The sequence below is a fragment of the Pimephales promelas genome, chromosome 3 (assembly GCF_988280905.1).
Source record: "Pimephales promelas chromosome 3, fPimPro1.hap1.1, whole genome shotgun sequence".
NCBI lineage: Eukaryota > Metazoa > Chordata > Actinopteri > Cypriniformes > Leuciscidae > Pimephales > Pimephales promelas.
This window is the reverse complement of record NC_142771.1, coordinates 8441907-8460519: the sequence shown is the minus strand read 5'-3', so window position 1 is coordinate 8460519 and position 18613 is coordinate 8441907. Positions and strand designations below refer to the sequence as shown.

The window sequence follows — 18613 nt, the reverse complement described above, 5'->3', positions numbered from 1 at the left end:
GCCTTCCTGGGTTCATGTAATGTGGTTTACTGCAGAATCACCCATAGGCTATTTACTTATAAACGTGATATTTACATATTTACATTATAAAATGTATAAATTACATTAAAAATGTAAAGTTAAACCTTAGGATAAACTAAAAAAACGCCGTTTTTTTATTTGAATATAATTATGAATCGTAACTTAAATTCTTCGACTTACAATGCCTTGTAATTGTGTGAAATTGTATCTAATTATGTTAATAAGTCATTTAAACGTCATTTTAAATAATTTCTAAAATGAAATAAGTATTATTTGGAATGAAAAACGGTTTCATTCAGAAAACACACACAGACCCACATCTGATAAAAAGAGAATATTTTATTTTCACAAGAGATTGGACAATACAGACGGATGCTTGACTTGTCGGAAACACGAATCCCCCTCGTACGTACGAGTCAAAACATGTTTACCACAAGCGTTGCACTATACATGTTCACTACCATAAAAAAAAAGTTTTAAACCAAATCGTCTGAATGGAAACCAGGAAATCAATTTAAACCGCAGGCTTTAGCAACAGCAGAGCTGAACACACTGTATGCTTTCTTCAAACACACAATCATAATAACTTGGAGAACGCCTGCGCGCTCGTATCTAAACTCGGGTCAATGATTGGAAAGAAGAAACATGTATTAGTTGGTCTCTATACACAGATGACAGTCTTCATGAAAGTTTAACTTGGGCTTCATGTGTCAGATTTCACAGGTATTAACAAACCCAATGCAATAATTACTGTAGCAGGAACCCTTTATGTACAAAACCGAAAGAAAACGTGATGAACTGAAAACACTATACAACAGCAGTTACAGAAAACCATGAAGAGAGAGAGAGAGAGAGATTCAGATGTGTCCTCCTGTCTGTTGCTGGAAAACGTCGATTGTGTCTTCATCCTCCATTTCCAACTGCGGAAGAAGAACATGAGGGTTATTATTCAGCATTATTAATAAACAAGAGACTTCCTGTTGACTGTGACATCAACACCTATCCGCTCTGATTACGGTGCGCTCCTATCCCATGATGCACATCTACAATGATGCGGTCACCCCGGGTTTATTCGGCAAGTCTGTAATATTTCTGACTTTGCCTGAATCTTCATCTAAGAGCACATGATAAAAGTTGTCTAAATAATGCATTACACTTCTAATCGATATGGAAAATAAGGGCAGAACATTTTCCATCAGGATTTGATTGGATAATAAGAAGTGGTGGTGTATGATATGATTGGATCATTTTTTATCATTTATCAATATTGACACTCAATGGTTTTGAATTAATAAAAAAACTGTAATTCAATGATTTTTTAAAATTAATATAAAGGCAAGGGAAGAAACACTACGGAAGTATTATAATATTATTTTATGTATATATATATATATATATATATATATTAAAAATAATTATTTTATATATAATGTATCATAAATATATATGTTCATATTTATTTTACATTTGTACATATTTTATTTTTGTATTAATACATGTTATATACATACACACACACACACACACATATATATATACATACACACACACACACACACACATATATATATATATATATATATATATATATAACATGTATTATTTAAATACAAAAGTAAAATATGTACAAAAGTAAAATAAATATGAACATATATATATATATATATATATATATATATATATATATATATATATATACGATACATTATATATAAAATAATTATTTTTAATATATATATATATATATATATATATCTGTGGAAAAGAGCTATACAAATAAACTTGAACTGAATATTAATATATTTTTTTATAAAAAAAATAGAAATATTTTCTCATTACAGTAATTAATGTAAGAGAGTTGGAAAATATGATGAAAATATGATGTCAGTCACAGTGTAATTAGACTTCATTTTCTTAATATATGATAACGAATGCAATTAGGCTTTGTTTGATGAAGTATCGGTTGAATATGACCTGGACATTCAGGCTTTGTGAGCTTCGCCTTTACTTTGAGATGAATACAGTTATTTTGAAGCACACAGACAAACACGTTCGCTGGGTTTTGTCGGATCAGTGTGTTTTGGCGTCTGTTGGTGTTGGTCTGGGTTTGTTTTCACCCGACTGAACATGTTCAATCAGTGTTTGCTGGGGCAGTGTGAACATGACATATATTTTTCATTAAATTATAAATCCACAAGCCAACATGTTTGTTGCTGTTTGTCTGTGGGCTGTGGATTGGCCTTTAAACTCCTTTGCACACACACCTCATGGGAACCAAGAAAATGTCCCCACAAGAGAAAAATGACTGGTATTACTGTCCTTGTGGGGACATTTGGTCCCTATAACACACACACAGTGATGTCATACCTGTGCGGGCGTGTCTGTTTCATTGATAGGCTGTCCGTCAAACCGGAATCGAATCTGCCTCATTGTCAGTCCCTGCAAAAACACATGAGCACATCAGTCCAGTGCGTCTCACAACACACTTCACCACTCAACATCTATGCTGTTCACACACTGTTACACACTCGATCTCATTAAGATGTTGAATTAGCTAACTAGTTTTGTTATATTTTAGTACCTTTGTAATGAGCTTTCGTCATTTTTATTAGTTTTGGTTCATTTTAAATATTAATATTTAGGATTCCTTTATTTTTATTTTATTCGAAAGGTTTTATTTATTATTTATGAATATTTATTTATTCGTTTTTATTTTAAATTGTGATGAAATTATCATTTTTTAGCACGTTTTTTCTTACATTTTTTCCATCTAATTTAAATATATTTAATTTTAATTTATTTAAACCATTTCAATTAACAATAACATGTTTACAGAATTATTTAGTGATAATAACCTGCTGAAAATTGAATAAATTAATTAGACTTGTTCTTTTGAAATATTAATATGATACATTTATTTTTTATTTCAGTTTAGATTTAAAAATAAATCGATTTTTAAATATTAATATTTAGGATTCATTTATTTTTATTTTATTTGAAAGTTTTTATTTATTATATTTATTAATTACGACTATTTATTTATTTTTATTTTAAATTGTTATGAAATTATGAAATTCTTTAGCAATTAAAATAAGTCACATTTTTTCATCTATATAAATATATTTATTTTTAAACCATTATTAACAATAACGTGTTAATAAAATTATTTAGTGATAATAACCTGCTGAAAACTCAATAAATCCTGAATTAATTCATTAGACTTGTTCTTTTGAAATACTAATATGATACATTTATTTTTATTTCAGTTTAGATTTTATTTAATTATTATTTATTTTAGTGCATAAAATTGACTAGAAATCACTTTATTTGAAATTCGACTTTGGCAACTAATTGAAATAAGCTAAAATTCTAATAATAGAATTTTCCAATTTTTTTTCAACTTTATTTAAATTAACAAAAATAGTGTTTAAACAGTTTTAATAGTGTTAGTTAGTGATAGTCCGCTGAAATTTTAAAATTGGCCAATGTTAAAATCCGAATCTTTTTAAACCCCAAAGATGAGAAATAAAGTGTCAGATAGAGATCAGCTGACACCTCACGCCGTGATGTGTGTGTGTGTGTTTCCTCGGGCCAGAGACGCTTCCTTCCAGTGAACGCTGTCCTACTTCTGCCGGCCACACTGAGATTAAACCCTGCGCCTCGGCCAGGAAAACATGTTCCCGACCCGAAGATCACGAGGAGCATCTTAACCCCGTGTGTTCCCAGCGCTGATAAACCCTGTGTGTGGGGTGTGAGTCTCATACGTGAACATTCGAGTCATTGTTCGCTCTCGAAGCCTCTCTACCGGGCAGAAACCCTCGCAGCGGATGCGCAGGACCATTAACCGGACGCGGGGGACTGATAAAGCCAGCAGACGCGGAGGAAGTTATTGATCATCAGGATGAAGAGCTTTAGTGCTGGTTCATACGTCCTGCTTCAATACATCCTCCAATGTTGTTATATTGACAGACGGGTGCAATGAACAATCCTCTTGGATATTATCTATCAAATATCAGTCATCCTTATTCATGCGATATGTGCATAAATAAACAAACAAATGTGTTTCTGAATCAATTTTCTCATATCTAATCTTGTGTTCTCTTATTGTTTATTTATATCATACACACGGTTTGAAATCGCTGGTGTTTCTGATGTCACACACTACCTTATAGCCAATCAGATCAATGTCTGATCGTTAACGACTAGATCTCTGAGCTGAGTGAGAGGAGGTGGGGCTCATTTGCATATTCATAGAACCGCGCATACTAAATGAGCCAAGGGTGTCCAGTTACATTTTTTAAAGGAAAAATGATTAAATATGCCATTTTAATGATCAAAAGATACAATTATTGCCTTCAGGGCGACTTCAGGGCGGTTTCCATAAGGAGGCCAAGAAACACAGGACATAAAAATGCTAAGATCATGCTTAAAATGTTAAAAGCATGCCTTAATCACCACATTAATGTGTCCTAGGGGGCATTTTATTATTGGGTATATCTTTGTAATATGTTGTCATGCGGTTGCAGTGTTTTGTGAGGGTGAAATGGTCCAATAAAATGAGAGCAGAGATTAGAGCGCGACAGACGGATCCGGTAGTAAAATCTCCATCCACTTTCTCCATAGGGAAATTGACTTTTAAATGATAACTTGGATGTCTTTAAAGCCAGCCCTACTGTGAGCCAACTATGCTTCTGCTGAAAACGTCAGCACTCATTTTTCAACTTATTTTGCAAAGAAATCATGCAATTTGTGGTGAAAAACTACATTACCCATAATGTACAGCAAAGTACACCAATCAGAGAGTCTAAACAAGAAAAACGCACCAAAATCTCTCGTCAGCGCCCATGAAGCACTGCGAACAACGTAATCGTGTCGATTTTTCTATGATCTCAAAATACTGAAATATTTAAATAAATATTTTGCAATAACCTTTAAATCGGTGTATATGTATATATAATAGGGCTGTAATCACGATTAATCGCATCCAAAATAAAAGTTTGTGTTTACATAATATATGTGGGTGCACTGTATATAATTATTTTGTATATATAAATACACACACATGCTTGTATATATTTAATAATTATTTTCATGTATATAGATTTATATATAATTTATATTATATATATAAATAAAAATATTTTATATATAAATAAATAAAAACTTAAATATACATGCATGTGTATATATATATATATATAAAATAATTATACACAGTGCACCAACATATATTATGTAAACACAAACTTTTATTTTGGATGCGATTAATCGCGATTAATCGTTTGGCAGCCCTAATATATAATCAACATTTGCGATGAGTAGTTTTATGCTTCTCCATCGTTTTTAATTGGTTTATGCTGTTCGCAATGCATCATGGGATTGTAGTTATTTCCCTCACTAAAGCCATAAGTTCACAGTCTTGTACCTTTGTGATTTTGTCAGATTTTCAAATACTTTTTTGCTTAAAATAAACGTTTGTAATGTTGTGATTCTCCTCGTGACTGATTGTCTTGGCTCATGGCTAATAACCTTTTTAATGATATTGGTAATTAGTGTATAATTAAGGCATTTCTCTCTGTTTTGGGTGTACGTTGTTTTGTATATTTTGTAAAACTATTTTTGTGAGTAATAATAAATGCAGTTTAATTAATTAAAAAAATAATTAATTTCTGCACAGATTTACCAATATAAACTTAATTTCTAATAATATTTAATGTTGTATAGTAAATTCTAGCGTGTGTGTTTCCAGTATAGCAGTGAAGAAACTATGATGGGCTTGTGTAAACCTTGTCTATATTTTGTACACAAACTCTTAACGTGCTGCCGGGACTTCAAAATACTGTCGGGACGGGGTGTGTGTGTGTCATGATGATCTCACCTGTCTCTCACAGTAGGCCTTCATGAGTTTGCTGAGGGGTGTGTGTCTCTTGATTTTGAACTGGACCACGGACCCGTCCTGTCCCGCCACCTTCAGGTTGATGTGGTCGTTGTTCTCTGTCTTCACCCCCTCCTGAGAACACATGCAAATATGAGATATTTGACATCACTCTTCCTTTCATGTTTTACATGCATCTCATTTGTAATTATTAAATGTAATTATGCATAATATATAAGATATATATAATATATAAGATTCTAGACAATGTCTCGTCTATAATCTATAGTTTGAAAGGAACTGTTTGAAAGGAAAAGCAACAACTATCATGTGATTATTGTGGCGAGTATAGAAACTGGTTTCATCCTTTAAGGAACCCGGGTATTAAGACTTATGCCTTACTAGATTACAATTGCCAAAAGTATGCAGATATCAAAGTACGTTAAGGATCCACATTCATACGGATCCGCGAAAATGACTAAAATACTGTATTCTGCTGTCAGACCACTATAGACCATTTCACAAGATGTAAACAACACTGGTCCAGAAGCACTTCCTGTTTCAGTTTTTAAACACTACATAAAAGCTGGGATAAAATACACCCAACAGAACATTTAAAAATGTATCAAAAAGTTAAACAAACATCTTTAAGATGTTTTTTTTACATGTGAAATAAAGAAAACAGTTACAAACTGAAACAGGAAGTGTTTCTGGACCAGTGTTGTTTACATCTTGTGAAATGGTCTATATGGCGAACACAATACTGAACACGTAATACACACGTGCATGACATCATCGTCTTCAGAGATCTGTGTTGTTGTTGTTTACGCAGAGACGGATTTCAAAAACTTGTACTTTGAAACCCGTTTTCAAAAGTTTTCAGGCACCCAAAACGCTGTTGTCGTGTAAACGGACGGTCAAAATGCATAAAAAATTAACGTTTTTTAGTTGAAAACAATGTTTTTTTTAAGTTGACATTGCAATGCATTCTGGGTGGTAAGTTGTAAGTATAAAATTGTTGCTCCGATCTCAGCTCCGTTATCTTGATCCCACTGTTACACAAAAATATAATCTGTTGAGCCAGAGGACAAAATGAGCAAGGATGAAAACGTTGAAGTCGTTCAATATCGGTTCAATCAAAAACGGAAGTGATCTGAGGCGTGAGGTGAGAAAAATTAATGGTATATCTGTGGCTATTGCTCGGCGATGCTAACCGAGAGAGAGATGATGGCATCTAGGTTAGCGATTCTTGTCTCTGGACGACATATTTAGATGTTTATTCCTTGGGAAAAAAAATTGTTGTGCCTTAAACTAGCTTGAATGTAACTCTACATAAACCCCATCTTCACTCACTCCCTCAGCTCAGAGATCCACTGGTTGACTATCACACGTTGATCTGATTGGTTACAATGTAGTTTGTGACGTCCGAAACACCAGCGATTTCAAAATGTGTTTTTTGAGACGTCTTTAGGGGAAAATACTCAGCAATGGTGTTGACTTTGAATGGTGTCAATAAATGAATGGTGTTCATTTATTTGCAGTTGGTTTGTCTTAAACCATATTTAAAAAAAAACACATATAAACAACATTAAAAACTTGATTTTCACTACAAAAAAATTATCATGATTCACATAAATTCTCTTTTATGTGACACACTCAGTTTTTTCTTTGTTGTGTTATTTGTGGCTTTATTGGCAGTGTTGTGCTTGAGTTGCGGTGCTTCACGTGATGGATGCTCACATTTGAACCACATCAGCTCAAAGCAATAGAAAACTACTTTCCATCAGGTCTCAGTCAACAAATAATGGGCACACACATATAACACGAATGTATTAGGAATGTATGTCTGATTTTAGACCAGTTCTCCTCGTTATTTTAATTTCAATGCGCCTGTGAGTGTCGCGCGCGGTGCGAGCCCGCCACGCGCGTTCACACGTCTTCTTCCGGTGTCTCTGAGGCGGCAGTTACAGGATTTATCCACTAAGCGCGATATTTCTCATTAAATATGAAACCATCTGTGCTCTCCCATGTTTTCACTATCCCTCGCACGATTTAAACTGTGACTAACATAAATAATCCCTTCATTTTTAAACGCCACTCACCTTGGGTTTCTCGTCGGCCATGGTTATTGTATTTGCGCTTCTCTACGCCGCCACACAAAGAATCCGCGGCGACGCGCACGTCCGCGCCCCCGATTAAAAACAGACCCTGCGTGCGCGGTCACAAGCGGCGCGTCCGTTCTTCGCGCTCTGTCGCGATTGGCCAGAGCAGGTCACATGCATCGTGTGATGCACGACGGTGATGTAATGCGCGAGACCAGGGAGCTGGGGAAACATGCACGCGCATTCGTGCACGTTATCTCGGAGAAAAAAAAAAAACATTGGACCAAATATGAATATAAATAGCACAAAACGATGATTATTTTATAGTAAATATCACATATAATCAAATACACGACAGGGAATCCATAATGAGGGCGTACATCGAGTATTTTGTTGTTTCAGAGGGAAAAATGATCCACTTCTCCTCTCACAGGAGTGGGAAGGGAAGCCATTTTGTTCTTTATGTAATTCACAGATCAAGCTGAACGTACCGCAACCATTATTTATTAATAATTCGAAACATCTGTAAGGAAAAGGCCTAAAAAAAAACTCTGTTATGGTCATTTTTTACCAGTAAACATATTAGGGTAATGTATAAAACAGTTTATTATTACAAAGAAATATTACAATGTGTAAAGGAATCAGATCAAGCTGTAAAATCACAAAAAAAATCCATACCATAATACCTGTTACAATCCCAGACCCTGATATAAAAGCTATATTTTAAGCTAGAACACTATAATAATTTTGAATAAAACTTTATACTTTATATAGGGATGTGCGATATATCGGCCGCCACCACCATATCATATCGATATGTTCATTGTTAATGTTATCGACCCAATTAGAAATATTTTCCTTTAAATTAAAGTCGATAATGTTTTATTTCCTACAGCTGAGACATTCAGATGCGCACTGTTCAACATTGGTTTTCAATTGCTAGAAATATCACTTCAAAAAATTAAAGTACAGTTCAGTACAACATGTGCAGCATGTCTGTCATATCGGCCAATATAATAATGAGAAGATTATGTGTTTGATGGCTTTTAATGATGACTTTGGTTTTTGTAATCAGGCAGTCCCAAACAATTATCAAATTTAATTTAGATTGATTGACTAATTACAGTAGGCTAACTACCTTTCAAATATAAGGAATCATCAGTTATGGCCAAAATGTTAAATACTCCACCCAAAAATTTAAATTCTGTCATTATTTACTCACCCCCAAGTTGTTGCAAACCTGTATGAGTTTCTTTCTTCTGCTCAACACTAAGGAAGATATTTTGAAGAACGATTTGAACGTTGGCACCATTGACTTCCATATTTTTTCTAGTCAATGAGAGCCAAACAACTGTTTAATTAATCATTCTTCAAAATATCTTCCTTTGTGTTCAGTAGAAGAAAGAAACTCATACAGGTTTGCAACAACGTGAGGGTGAGTAAATGATAACAGAATTTTCATTTTTTGGTGAAGTATTGGTGCATCCATACAACTATCATATGTTCAATTAAAATATCTAGAAATGTCATCAGACCACTGAAAATCCTTTAGAGAACAACAACATGTGCGATTTGAAAATATTTAAAAAACTTTTTACTCATTTATTTCATCTTTATGAAAAATATGACAAACATTTGTGATTAGTATGTATTGCTAGTAAAACACTACTGATTATTCTCAAACAATGTTTCATTATAAAAACAACCATATAATTTGAAACCAATATAAACCGTGGCGTGCATTATTTATATTTAATTGTCGATTATTGTTTTACTCAGGCGATCAGTGCGCCGTACTAACCGCGCAGGCTTCAGGGGTCCTTCCGGCTCATGGCGCTCGATTCTGAGCGCTGAACGTATTGAATGTTGTTTAGATCATAAAGCTGTTTAAAGTCATATTTTCACTGTTATTCAGGAGGATTTAATATCTCCGGATGATGGAGGAGGTGGACGTGGAGCCCAGTCCCACGGTACGTGCTGATTTATACAGTTTATTCAGTGTATATGATGATTAATATAGTATATATAACGTTATGTGAAGAATACACATGGTGTTACCATGGTATCTGAAGGTAATATTACTAAATTATCATTTACCATAGTACTCCATAGTATTTCAATAAGTAGATATACTTATATACACTATGGAACTAAACTAATCTTAAGCTGGCTACCATGGTATATATGTATTGTATAAACTCCTAGGGTTATTCTTATATATTACTGAATGATTATCATTTATCATGGTCGTGCTGTTTGTTCATTTGTTTTTCTTGCAGTTGATTCGCGGCGTTGGATTTCATCAGAGGCACTTGGGTTTTGAATGGGGTCCTGGAGATCTGTTAGTCTATGAGACAAACTACAAACTACAAGGTATTAATAATAACATCTACACTGGACTCTGGAAAGAGAGTGTGTGTTTGTGTTAAAAAGGCATTATAAAAACTGTCAATCATGTGTGTTCCCGCTCAGGTCCGAAGTCTGCGGGCTCTCCGTTCGTCCACATCGTGAGGAAAGATGAAGATATCTGCTCTCCCATCCTGCGAAAGCTCTTCAACGAGTCCCATCTCATCTTCGTGGGGCTGCAGAAAATCAAAGAGGACGTCCCGAGCAAAAACAAGAAGACGCAGTGAGTCCTCAGACCTGAAGCGAGTGTGTCCTCCTGGTGTGTGTTTGTGTTTGTGATGTGTCATTGTTTTCCGCAGGTTCGTGAGCATCAGTAAGAACTACAGGTCTGTGATCAGAGCCTGTATGGAGGAGCTTCAGCAGAACGCAGGTAAGCGGTCATGTGACTCACGCATGAGGAGGATGATGCGTTTGATCAGCTGATCACGCTCTGTTTCTCTCCCCAGTTTCGGCACAGGAGGGGTCTTTAGCGTCCCAGTATGGAGATCAGGTACATGATGATGATCACATAACACTAACTCAACTCAATAACTAATGACAATTCATTTAATGTTGAATTGTCTGATAAATGATGTGCGGAACCAGTATTTCGATTTTTTTTTTTTTTTTTTTTTTTTTTTTTTTCGAAAACTTTTTAAAAACATTTTTGTTGATTGAAATAAAACATAAATATTAGATGAGAAAATTAGAAATGTTGCAACTTACTATAACTACTAAAACTGAAATAAAAATGAATGGAAAAATGACACATATAAAAGAAATGATTATTAAAACTATAAATTTAAGTCATCATTAGATTAAAAAAATATTCATAATACTATAATAGTGTATCAATATTACTACGGTAACACTCATTTCTATTTATTTTCTATGCATTAATTTGTACAGATTAATTACAAAAAATATTCATAATACTAAAATAGTATATTAATATTACTAAAGTAACACTATTTTTCTATAAAGATAAATTATTAGATTACAAAATATTAATAACACCGCTACTATAATAGTATAGGAATATTATTAAAATTAACAGTAATTTCTAAAGATTTTATATGCTTTATTTTATAAAGATAAATTAATCATTAGATTACAAAAAGATTAGTAAATACTATAATAGTATATTCATATTACTAAAATAAAAAAATATTTTTTAAATACATTAATCATTATATATTACAATTATATTTCAATTTTACAATTACATTCTGCATATTTTAATAATAATAAAATGAATTAAAAATGAAATAAGTGTTATTCTAAAAGTAAAAATGTCTGATTCTTCATGTCTGCCTCTGGGACAGTGTTTCTGCGTACTTGATATTATTGTTCTTTATATTATACTGGGGGAATAGTGTGTTAGCCGTCACTGAAGTGAGTGTTGGTGTCTGCAGGTGTCCATCCTCCTGGCCATCGAGCTGATCTGGAACCTGTGTGAGGTGCTGTTCATCGACGCGTCTCCAGGTACAGCCTGATGCTCCCATTCCAGAGTGTGTTGTGTTGTTGTGTAGCCAAATCTCTGCTGCTGCTGATGAGTGTGTTGTGATGTTGTGTAGCCGGGTCTCTGCTGCTGCACCTGCTGGACTGGGTGCGCCTCCACAAGTCGGACGTGGACTCCAGAGCGAGGGAAGTGTTGCAGAGCGAGAGCCCCACTCGACATCAGGCCTACTGGGACGTGGTATGAAGCGCGTGACCCCTGACTTCCAGATGCTCCTCACATCACTGCTGGGGTCCTCACGTGTGTGTGTGTGTGTGTGTGTGTGTGTGCAGGTGATCAGTCTGGTGCTGCAGGGCCGGATGGACGAGGCGCGGCAGGTCCTGTGCAAGCAGGCGTCTCTGCGGCCCGAGAGCAGCGCCGTGTTCAGACGTATGGACGTCCTGCTGCAGAACATGCCCGTGTTTAACGTACGTACGCCAGCGCACCACAGAGCATCTGTCATCAGCATATCATACACGCCAGGCTAAAGTTGGACACCAGACCGGTGATTAGAGCCAGACCGATATATCGGCCGGCCGATATTAGGCATTTTCCAAAATATCGGTATCAGCAGTTATAATGGCCGATAAACGAATATTTAAAAAATAAAATAAAAATGGACAAAACACGCTTCAATCATCTCTCCTTGGCCTGTTAAATTGAAAATGTATGTTTTAACATTTGCAGTATGATGTTATCTATTGCTAAATTATGGCTCATCATAGACTAGCTAACCAGAAAGCTAGCTAATGCCACTATCATCAGTGGAAGACCGCTAACGTTAACATTAATGAGCTTGGAAACCACAATGAACTTTTTCTGCCTAAATAAAGTAATGATTACTGTGTATTTTTAACTAGCATATCTCTAGTTACAGTCAAGTTAGACTTGCGAGGAGTGAACATTTAGACATAGAGTAAAAGTATCAAACGTATCTTGTGCAGAAAAGTTAGCTTTTCTTTTACACGTGTGTGAAATCCAACAATACTTAATAAAAAACAATATCGGCCGATATTTCGGATTTTAAAACCCAAAAATATTTGTATCGGCCTTCAAAATCCTTTATCGGTCGGGCTCTACCGGTGATTTTTTGAATATAAGCAAATAAAAAGCACATTTCCACCACACAAGAAAAAAAAAATCATTGTTTTGACTTTGGTCTTAATTTTTTTTTCATACATTTAAAAAAAAAGAAAACTTAAAAAAAAAAATTAACAAACTAAAATTTTTGTACACTTTTCTCATGGAAGAAAATGTTATCTAAAGTAAAATCACTGTAACACTGTAAAAATTATTGTTGGTTTAACTTAAACAAAATGAAGTATCCTGGTTGCCTTAAAATTTTAAGTTGATTGAACTGGAATGAAGGAGATTGATTTAATCATCAGAAACTTAAAATAATAAGTTATCTGAACTAAATAAATTATTTAAGTTGATTTGACGAAAGAAAAAATGTTGTGATAACAAATCTTGAAAATATTTTTTTACAGTGTAAAGGGCTTATTGCTTTTATAAAACAGTGTCACTAAAATAATTGTGTGTGTGTGTGTGTGTGCAGCCCACAGGAACTCAAACGCTGACGGAGTTTGATATGAAATGGAGGAACTGGCACGAGGAGTGCGACCGCAGTCTCCAGGACAACACCTTCGCAAGCAACAGTCACCTGGAAACCATCTGCAAGGTGAGGGGTCGTGACCTCTGGTGAGCCGTGATCAGGCATCATCCTCCCCCTGATCGAGTGTGTGTGTGTGTGTGTGTCAGATCCTGGTGGGCGATGAAGACGCTCTGCTGGAGCAGAAGGAGCTGCTGGGCACCTGGTATCACTTCCTGGTGACGCGGCTGCTGTTCACACACCCCACCATCAAACCGCCCGACCTGCACTACTACGCCCAGGTGTGTTCCTCACTGTGTGTGTGTTTTTGTTTACAAGAGAACACTCCATTTCTGTTGGCAATGTGCAGCACTCTCATATAAATGAGGAATACATGAAACAGTGTGAGTGTATAAACCCCATCTGACGGTGTGTGTATCAGTCGAGTATGAACATGTTTCTGGGTCCGCGTGCGTCTCCCGAGCCTCTGGACATCATCCTGCTGTCGGCGTTTGAGTTTGACCTGCATCAGGTGATCAAAGACTGCAGGTGAGTCAGCGCACACACACACACACACATACACACGTTCATCTGAACAGACCCTCACACACACACATGATGTTTCCACAGCATCGCGCTCAACAACTGGTGGTTTGTGGCTCATCTGACGGACCTGCTGGATCACTGCAAACTGCTGCAGTCACACAACCTCGAGTGCGTATCATCATCACACTCCTCATCAGATTCATGCACACACACACTCATATTTAATGTTTATATAAGGCTTTGAAATCTCACCGGCCAATTTGGCTTCTAAACTTTTAAGTTACCGGCCGTTCAGAACTTCTACGAGCCAAATAAAGGAAAAAGAAAGGAAAATAATTAGATTAACAAGTTAAAATGATGATGATTTTCTTCCCTCGCTCCTCCTGTATGTTAACGACCTCTGTTGTGAAAAGTACAGGTTCATATCCTCGTGTCTCTTCGAGAAGGGTTTGTAGATGTGATGTGTGTAACTGTGTTCTGGTTGTGTGTGTGTTTGTAGTTTCGGCTCTAATCTGCGTGAGTTTCTGGTTTTGGAGTACGCCTCGGGTCTCTTCACTCATCACAGGTGATTAAACACATCATGATTCATCTCTGCTGAACAAATGACAACATGTCCAGGTCACGCTTCACCCCAAAGGTCAAGTGTGTTTAAAAAGCGCTTGTTTCAAAGCAACTTTATAGAATACGCTTTTTTCAGTGTTCATATTTAAGGAGTGTCTTCTGCTCATCATATTTATTTAATCAGAGATACAGTGAAAATATGAATATTGTGAAATATTACAATTGTTTTCTGTGATTATGTTAAAATGAAATTTACTTGTGTAATCAAAGCTGAATTTTCAGCACTTCTTCAATGTCACATGATCCTTCAGAAATCATTCTAATATGATGATTTGGTGTGTGTGTGTGTGTTAGTCTGTGGCAGCTGGCGGTGGATTACTTCGATCACTGTCCTGAGTTCGGTCGTGTGTATCTGGAGCTGCAGATCGAGAGAGTCCCACTCGACTCCGAACGCAAAGCCATTAAAGTCCTGCGGATCTGTGAGGACCGACAGATGAGTGAACAGGGTGAGCGACGCAACACACACACACACACACACACACACACACACACACACACACACACACACACACACACACACACACACTCACACACTGAGTGAACAACTGTGATCCTCTTCCTGCCTCAACGGGTCTATACCAGACAGAGTCTATTAAATGACATTAATTAAGTTATATTTCGTGTGTGTGTGTTGCAGTGCGCAGTATCTGTAAGATCATGGCTAAACGAGCTCTGAGGAACAACAGACTGGGATCTGCTCTATCCTGGAGCATCAGAGCTAAAGACGCTGCCTTCGCCACACTCATCTCTGAGAGGTTACTATCTGTTTATCCATCCATCATCATCATCATCAATCAATCCTTCCTTCCATTCATCCATCCATCCATTAATCCTTCCATCCATCTATCATCTATTCATCCATCTATCCTTCCTTTCAATCATTCCTTCCATCCATCTGTCAATCCATCATCCATCCTTCCATCCATCTATCCATCCATTCATCTTTCCATCCATCCTTCTTTCCATCCGTCCATCATCAATTCATCCTTCCATCCATCCATCCGTCAATCCATCATCCATCCTTCCTTTCATCCATCCATCCATTAATCCTTCCATCCATTCATCCATCAATCCTTCCTTCCAATCAATCCTTCCATCTATCCATCCGTCAATCCATCATCCATCCTTCCTTCCATCTATTCATCCTTCCTTCCATCCATCTATCCATTAATTCATCTTTCCATCCATCCATCAATCCATCCTTCTTTCCATCCGTCCATCAAGTCATCCTTTCATCCATCCATCCTTCCTTTCATCCATTCATCCATCAATCCTTCCTTCCAATCATCCTTCCATCAATCAATCCATCATCCATCCTTCCTTTCATCCATCCATCCATTAATCATTCCATCCATTCATGCATCAATCCTTCCTTCCAATCAATCCTTCCATCTATCCATCCGTCAATCCATCATCCATCCTTCCTTCCATCCATCTATCCATCCATTCATCTTTCCATCCATCAATCCATCCTTCCTTCCATCTTTCCATCATCATCATCAATTCATTCTTCCTTCCATTCATCCATTAATCCTTCCTTCCACCCATCCTTCCTTTCATCCATCCATCCATTAATCCTTCCATCCTTCCATCAATCTATCATCCATCCATTCATCCATCAATCCTTCCTTCCTATCTTATCCATCCATAATCCATCTTATCTTTCTAATCCAGTTTATCTTCCTTATCCATCCATAATCCATCTATCCATCTCTTATCTTTTTTATCAACCCATCCATTGATCTCTATCCATCCATCCACTTACTCCGGCCAATATACACAAGTTATTATGTTGTCTTTTTAATCTATAATTGTTATTTTCTTTTACAACGGTTAAACACTTCAAATAACCATTACTGCAATGTTCTAAAACAGACTAAATTGTCTTAATGCTACATATATAATATATAAGAATAAACAAAACAAACATAAAAAATATAATTATTATATTGCTCTTTTTCTCCTAACGCTTCTTTCCGTGTGTTTTGCGCAGGTTTCTTGAGGATTACAGTAATAAAGGCTCTTTCACAGATCTGGATTTGTTGGATAATCTGGGTCCGGCCATGCTGCTCAGTGACAGACTGACGTTTCTAGGTACAACATGACAGGCGACGACATTTATCTGATTCATCTGGAGAGCTGCTATAATTCAGTTTCACGAATAACTCTTATTTCAGTCCGCTGGTTTTTCTCTGATCTATTCATCACAGCTTTCACTTACTGTGAAGGATTCACCAGTGCACATTATACTTATCTTTCATCTAATAACTTTCTCTTCATATATTAATACTGACCAATAACCAAAGCAAATCATAAGTTATTGTTTTCAGCAAATGCACATTCAGCTCTGACTCATTCTGTTATGAAACACCCATTCAATTCCAATGAAGTCTGTTTTTGTTTCACTCTGAGCGATGTCACACCACAGACTTAAAAATGATGTTGTCTTTAAGAAGGTCTGTAGTCCGTGAGATGTTTGACCATGTGTGCGCGTGTGTTTTTAGGAAAGTACCGTGAGTTTCACAGGCTCTACAGTGAGAAACGCTTCTCTGAGGCGGCCAGACTCCTGCTGTCCCTCATGACGGCTAAGATCGCCCCGCGCAGCCTGTGGATGACCCTGCTGACCGACGCACTGCCCCTGCTGGAGCAGAAAGAGGTCACACACATCTCATGCTTTACACTAACCGATAACCTTAGGAGAGAATGCGCTAGGAACAATGAAAGTTTGGCTAGATACAGAATTTCAAGCATTGAAGCCAAACTATTTAGAGGTTTTTCCATCATTAACAAAAAAATAAGATTGACTAGTTCTGTCTGTGTGTAATATGAACTGATAAAATACATAATTTGAATGTATAAATATTCACATACCAGCTTAACCCATTAATCATAGTGTTTTCTTTGCATGTAAAGGTGATCTTCTCCGTGGATCAGACGTATGAGCTCATGTCCTGTCTGGAGGAACTGAACCCAGGAGCCAAAGAGCCAAAGCAGGCAGACCAGGTACTGCTCGTCCAGGACGTCCTGGAGCTGCCCATTATAAGGTTTAGCTGTAAATTAAGATGTTTTTTCTCTGTGTGTTTTAGGATGACGATATCGAGTCCACAAAGACGGAGCTCTTGCGACTGTCTCTGGCCCGTAATCTCGCCATGGCCATTGTGAAAGAGGGAACGATAGAAACATAAATTCATCTGATCATTGGATTTACTTTCGAAGCTGTTTTTTTGTCCCCTGTACATAATTCATAAAACTTGGATTAAAAATGTGATGTCTTTTATAAAAACTTTTCCAGTATTTGCAAAAAAAAAGTCTTACATATTGATTTTTTTTGTCTTCATATAAAGTTATTGTGAGGGTAAACTAAATTGTTGTGCTCTTTTGAATTAGAATTTGAGGTACAGCAACTCAAACAGCCTGTTTGATTTTAAGAGTCATATACGGGCGAAAAATATCATACTACAACTAAATGATGGTGCAACAAACCCTGACTAATATTGTAAATGGTTTATTCTTCTTGTAGATCAATTAAAGTCCCATTCACACTAAAACAATACATTTTTATGTATAATTAATAATTTATATTAAATTTTACATTTATTTCTTTCCAAGAAAGTCGAGGTTTTTGATTACAATGACCATAGCTGAAAACAATTTTGAGAGCGATTTTTTGTTTGTGTGATGACGAGCGATACAGCCAATCAGAATCATTCCATAAAAGCGCGCGCTGGAATGACGTACTCCAGGAGCGCGCGCGTCGGGAAAAGTCCGTTGGTCTAACACTAAAAAACAGTCATCGTTGTTTGTGTGAACGGACCTTTGAGTAATAACGTTAGTTTTGACCTATACAGCTAAAGATACTCCACAAAACGTCGTAATTCAGATTCAGTGATGAGCAAAACATCAAGCCGCGTGAAATATGTCGTTTACCTCAGGAAATGAAGGTTAGACACCCTCAAACATCTCACTTAATTTCT

The 18613-nt window shown here is 36.3% G+C and overlaps 2 protein-coding genes across 2 annotated transcripts; one reads left to right on the top strand and one right to left on the bottom strand.

Annotated features, from left to right (window-relative positions):
* Nucleotides 1-342: 342 nt before the first annotated feature.
* Nucleotides 343-8156, bottom strand: sumo2b (small ubiquitin like modifier 2b). The gene is made up of 4 exons (XM_039675201.2): nucleotides 7999-8156; nucleotides 5900-6031; nucleotides 2389-2460; nucleotides 343-941 (listed from the first exon to the last, which is right to left on the bottom strand). The coding sequence occupies exons 1-4, from the start codon at nucleotides 8017-8019 to the stop codon at nucleotides 879-881; spliced, it is 288 nt and encodes a 95-aa protein (XP_039531135.1). The 5' UTR covers nucleotides 8020-8156; the 3' UTR covers nucleotides 343-878.
* A 1636-nt stretch (nucleotides 8157-9792) lies between these two features.
* nup85 (nucleoporin 85) lies at nucleotides 9793-18073 on the top strand. Its single transcript, XM_039675196.2, has 19 exons — nucleotides 9793-9968; nucleotides 10278-10371; nucleotides 10471-10627; nucleotides 10704-10774; nucleotides 10851-10894; nucleotides 11799-11868; nucleotides 11961-12082; nucleotides 12175-12309; nucleotides 13440-13562; nucleotides 13643-13774; nucleotides 13915-14021; nucleotides 14103-14186; nucleotides 14518-14583; nucleotides 14934-15085; nucleotides 15277-15394; nucleotides 16633-16733; nucleotides 17144-17295; nucleotides 17553-17642; nucleotides 17726-18073. The coding sequence occupies exons 1-19, from the start codon at nucleotides 9933-9935 to the stop codon at nucleotides 17822-17824; spliced, it is 1953 nt and encodes a 650-aa protein (XP_039531130.2). The 5' UTR covers nucleotides 9793-9932; the 3' UTR covers nucleotides 17825-18073.
* The last annotated feature ends 540 nt before the right edge of the window (nucleotides 18074-18613 follow it).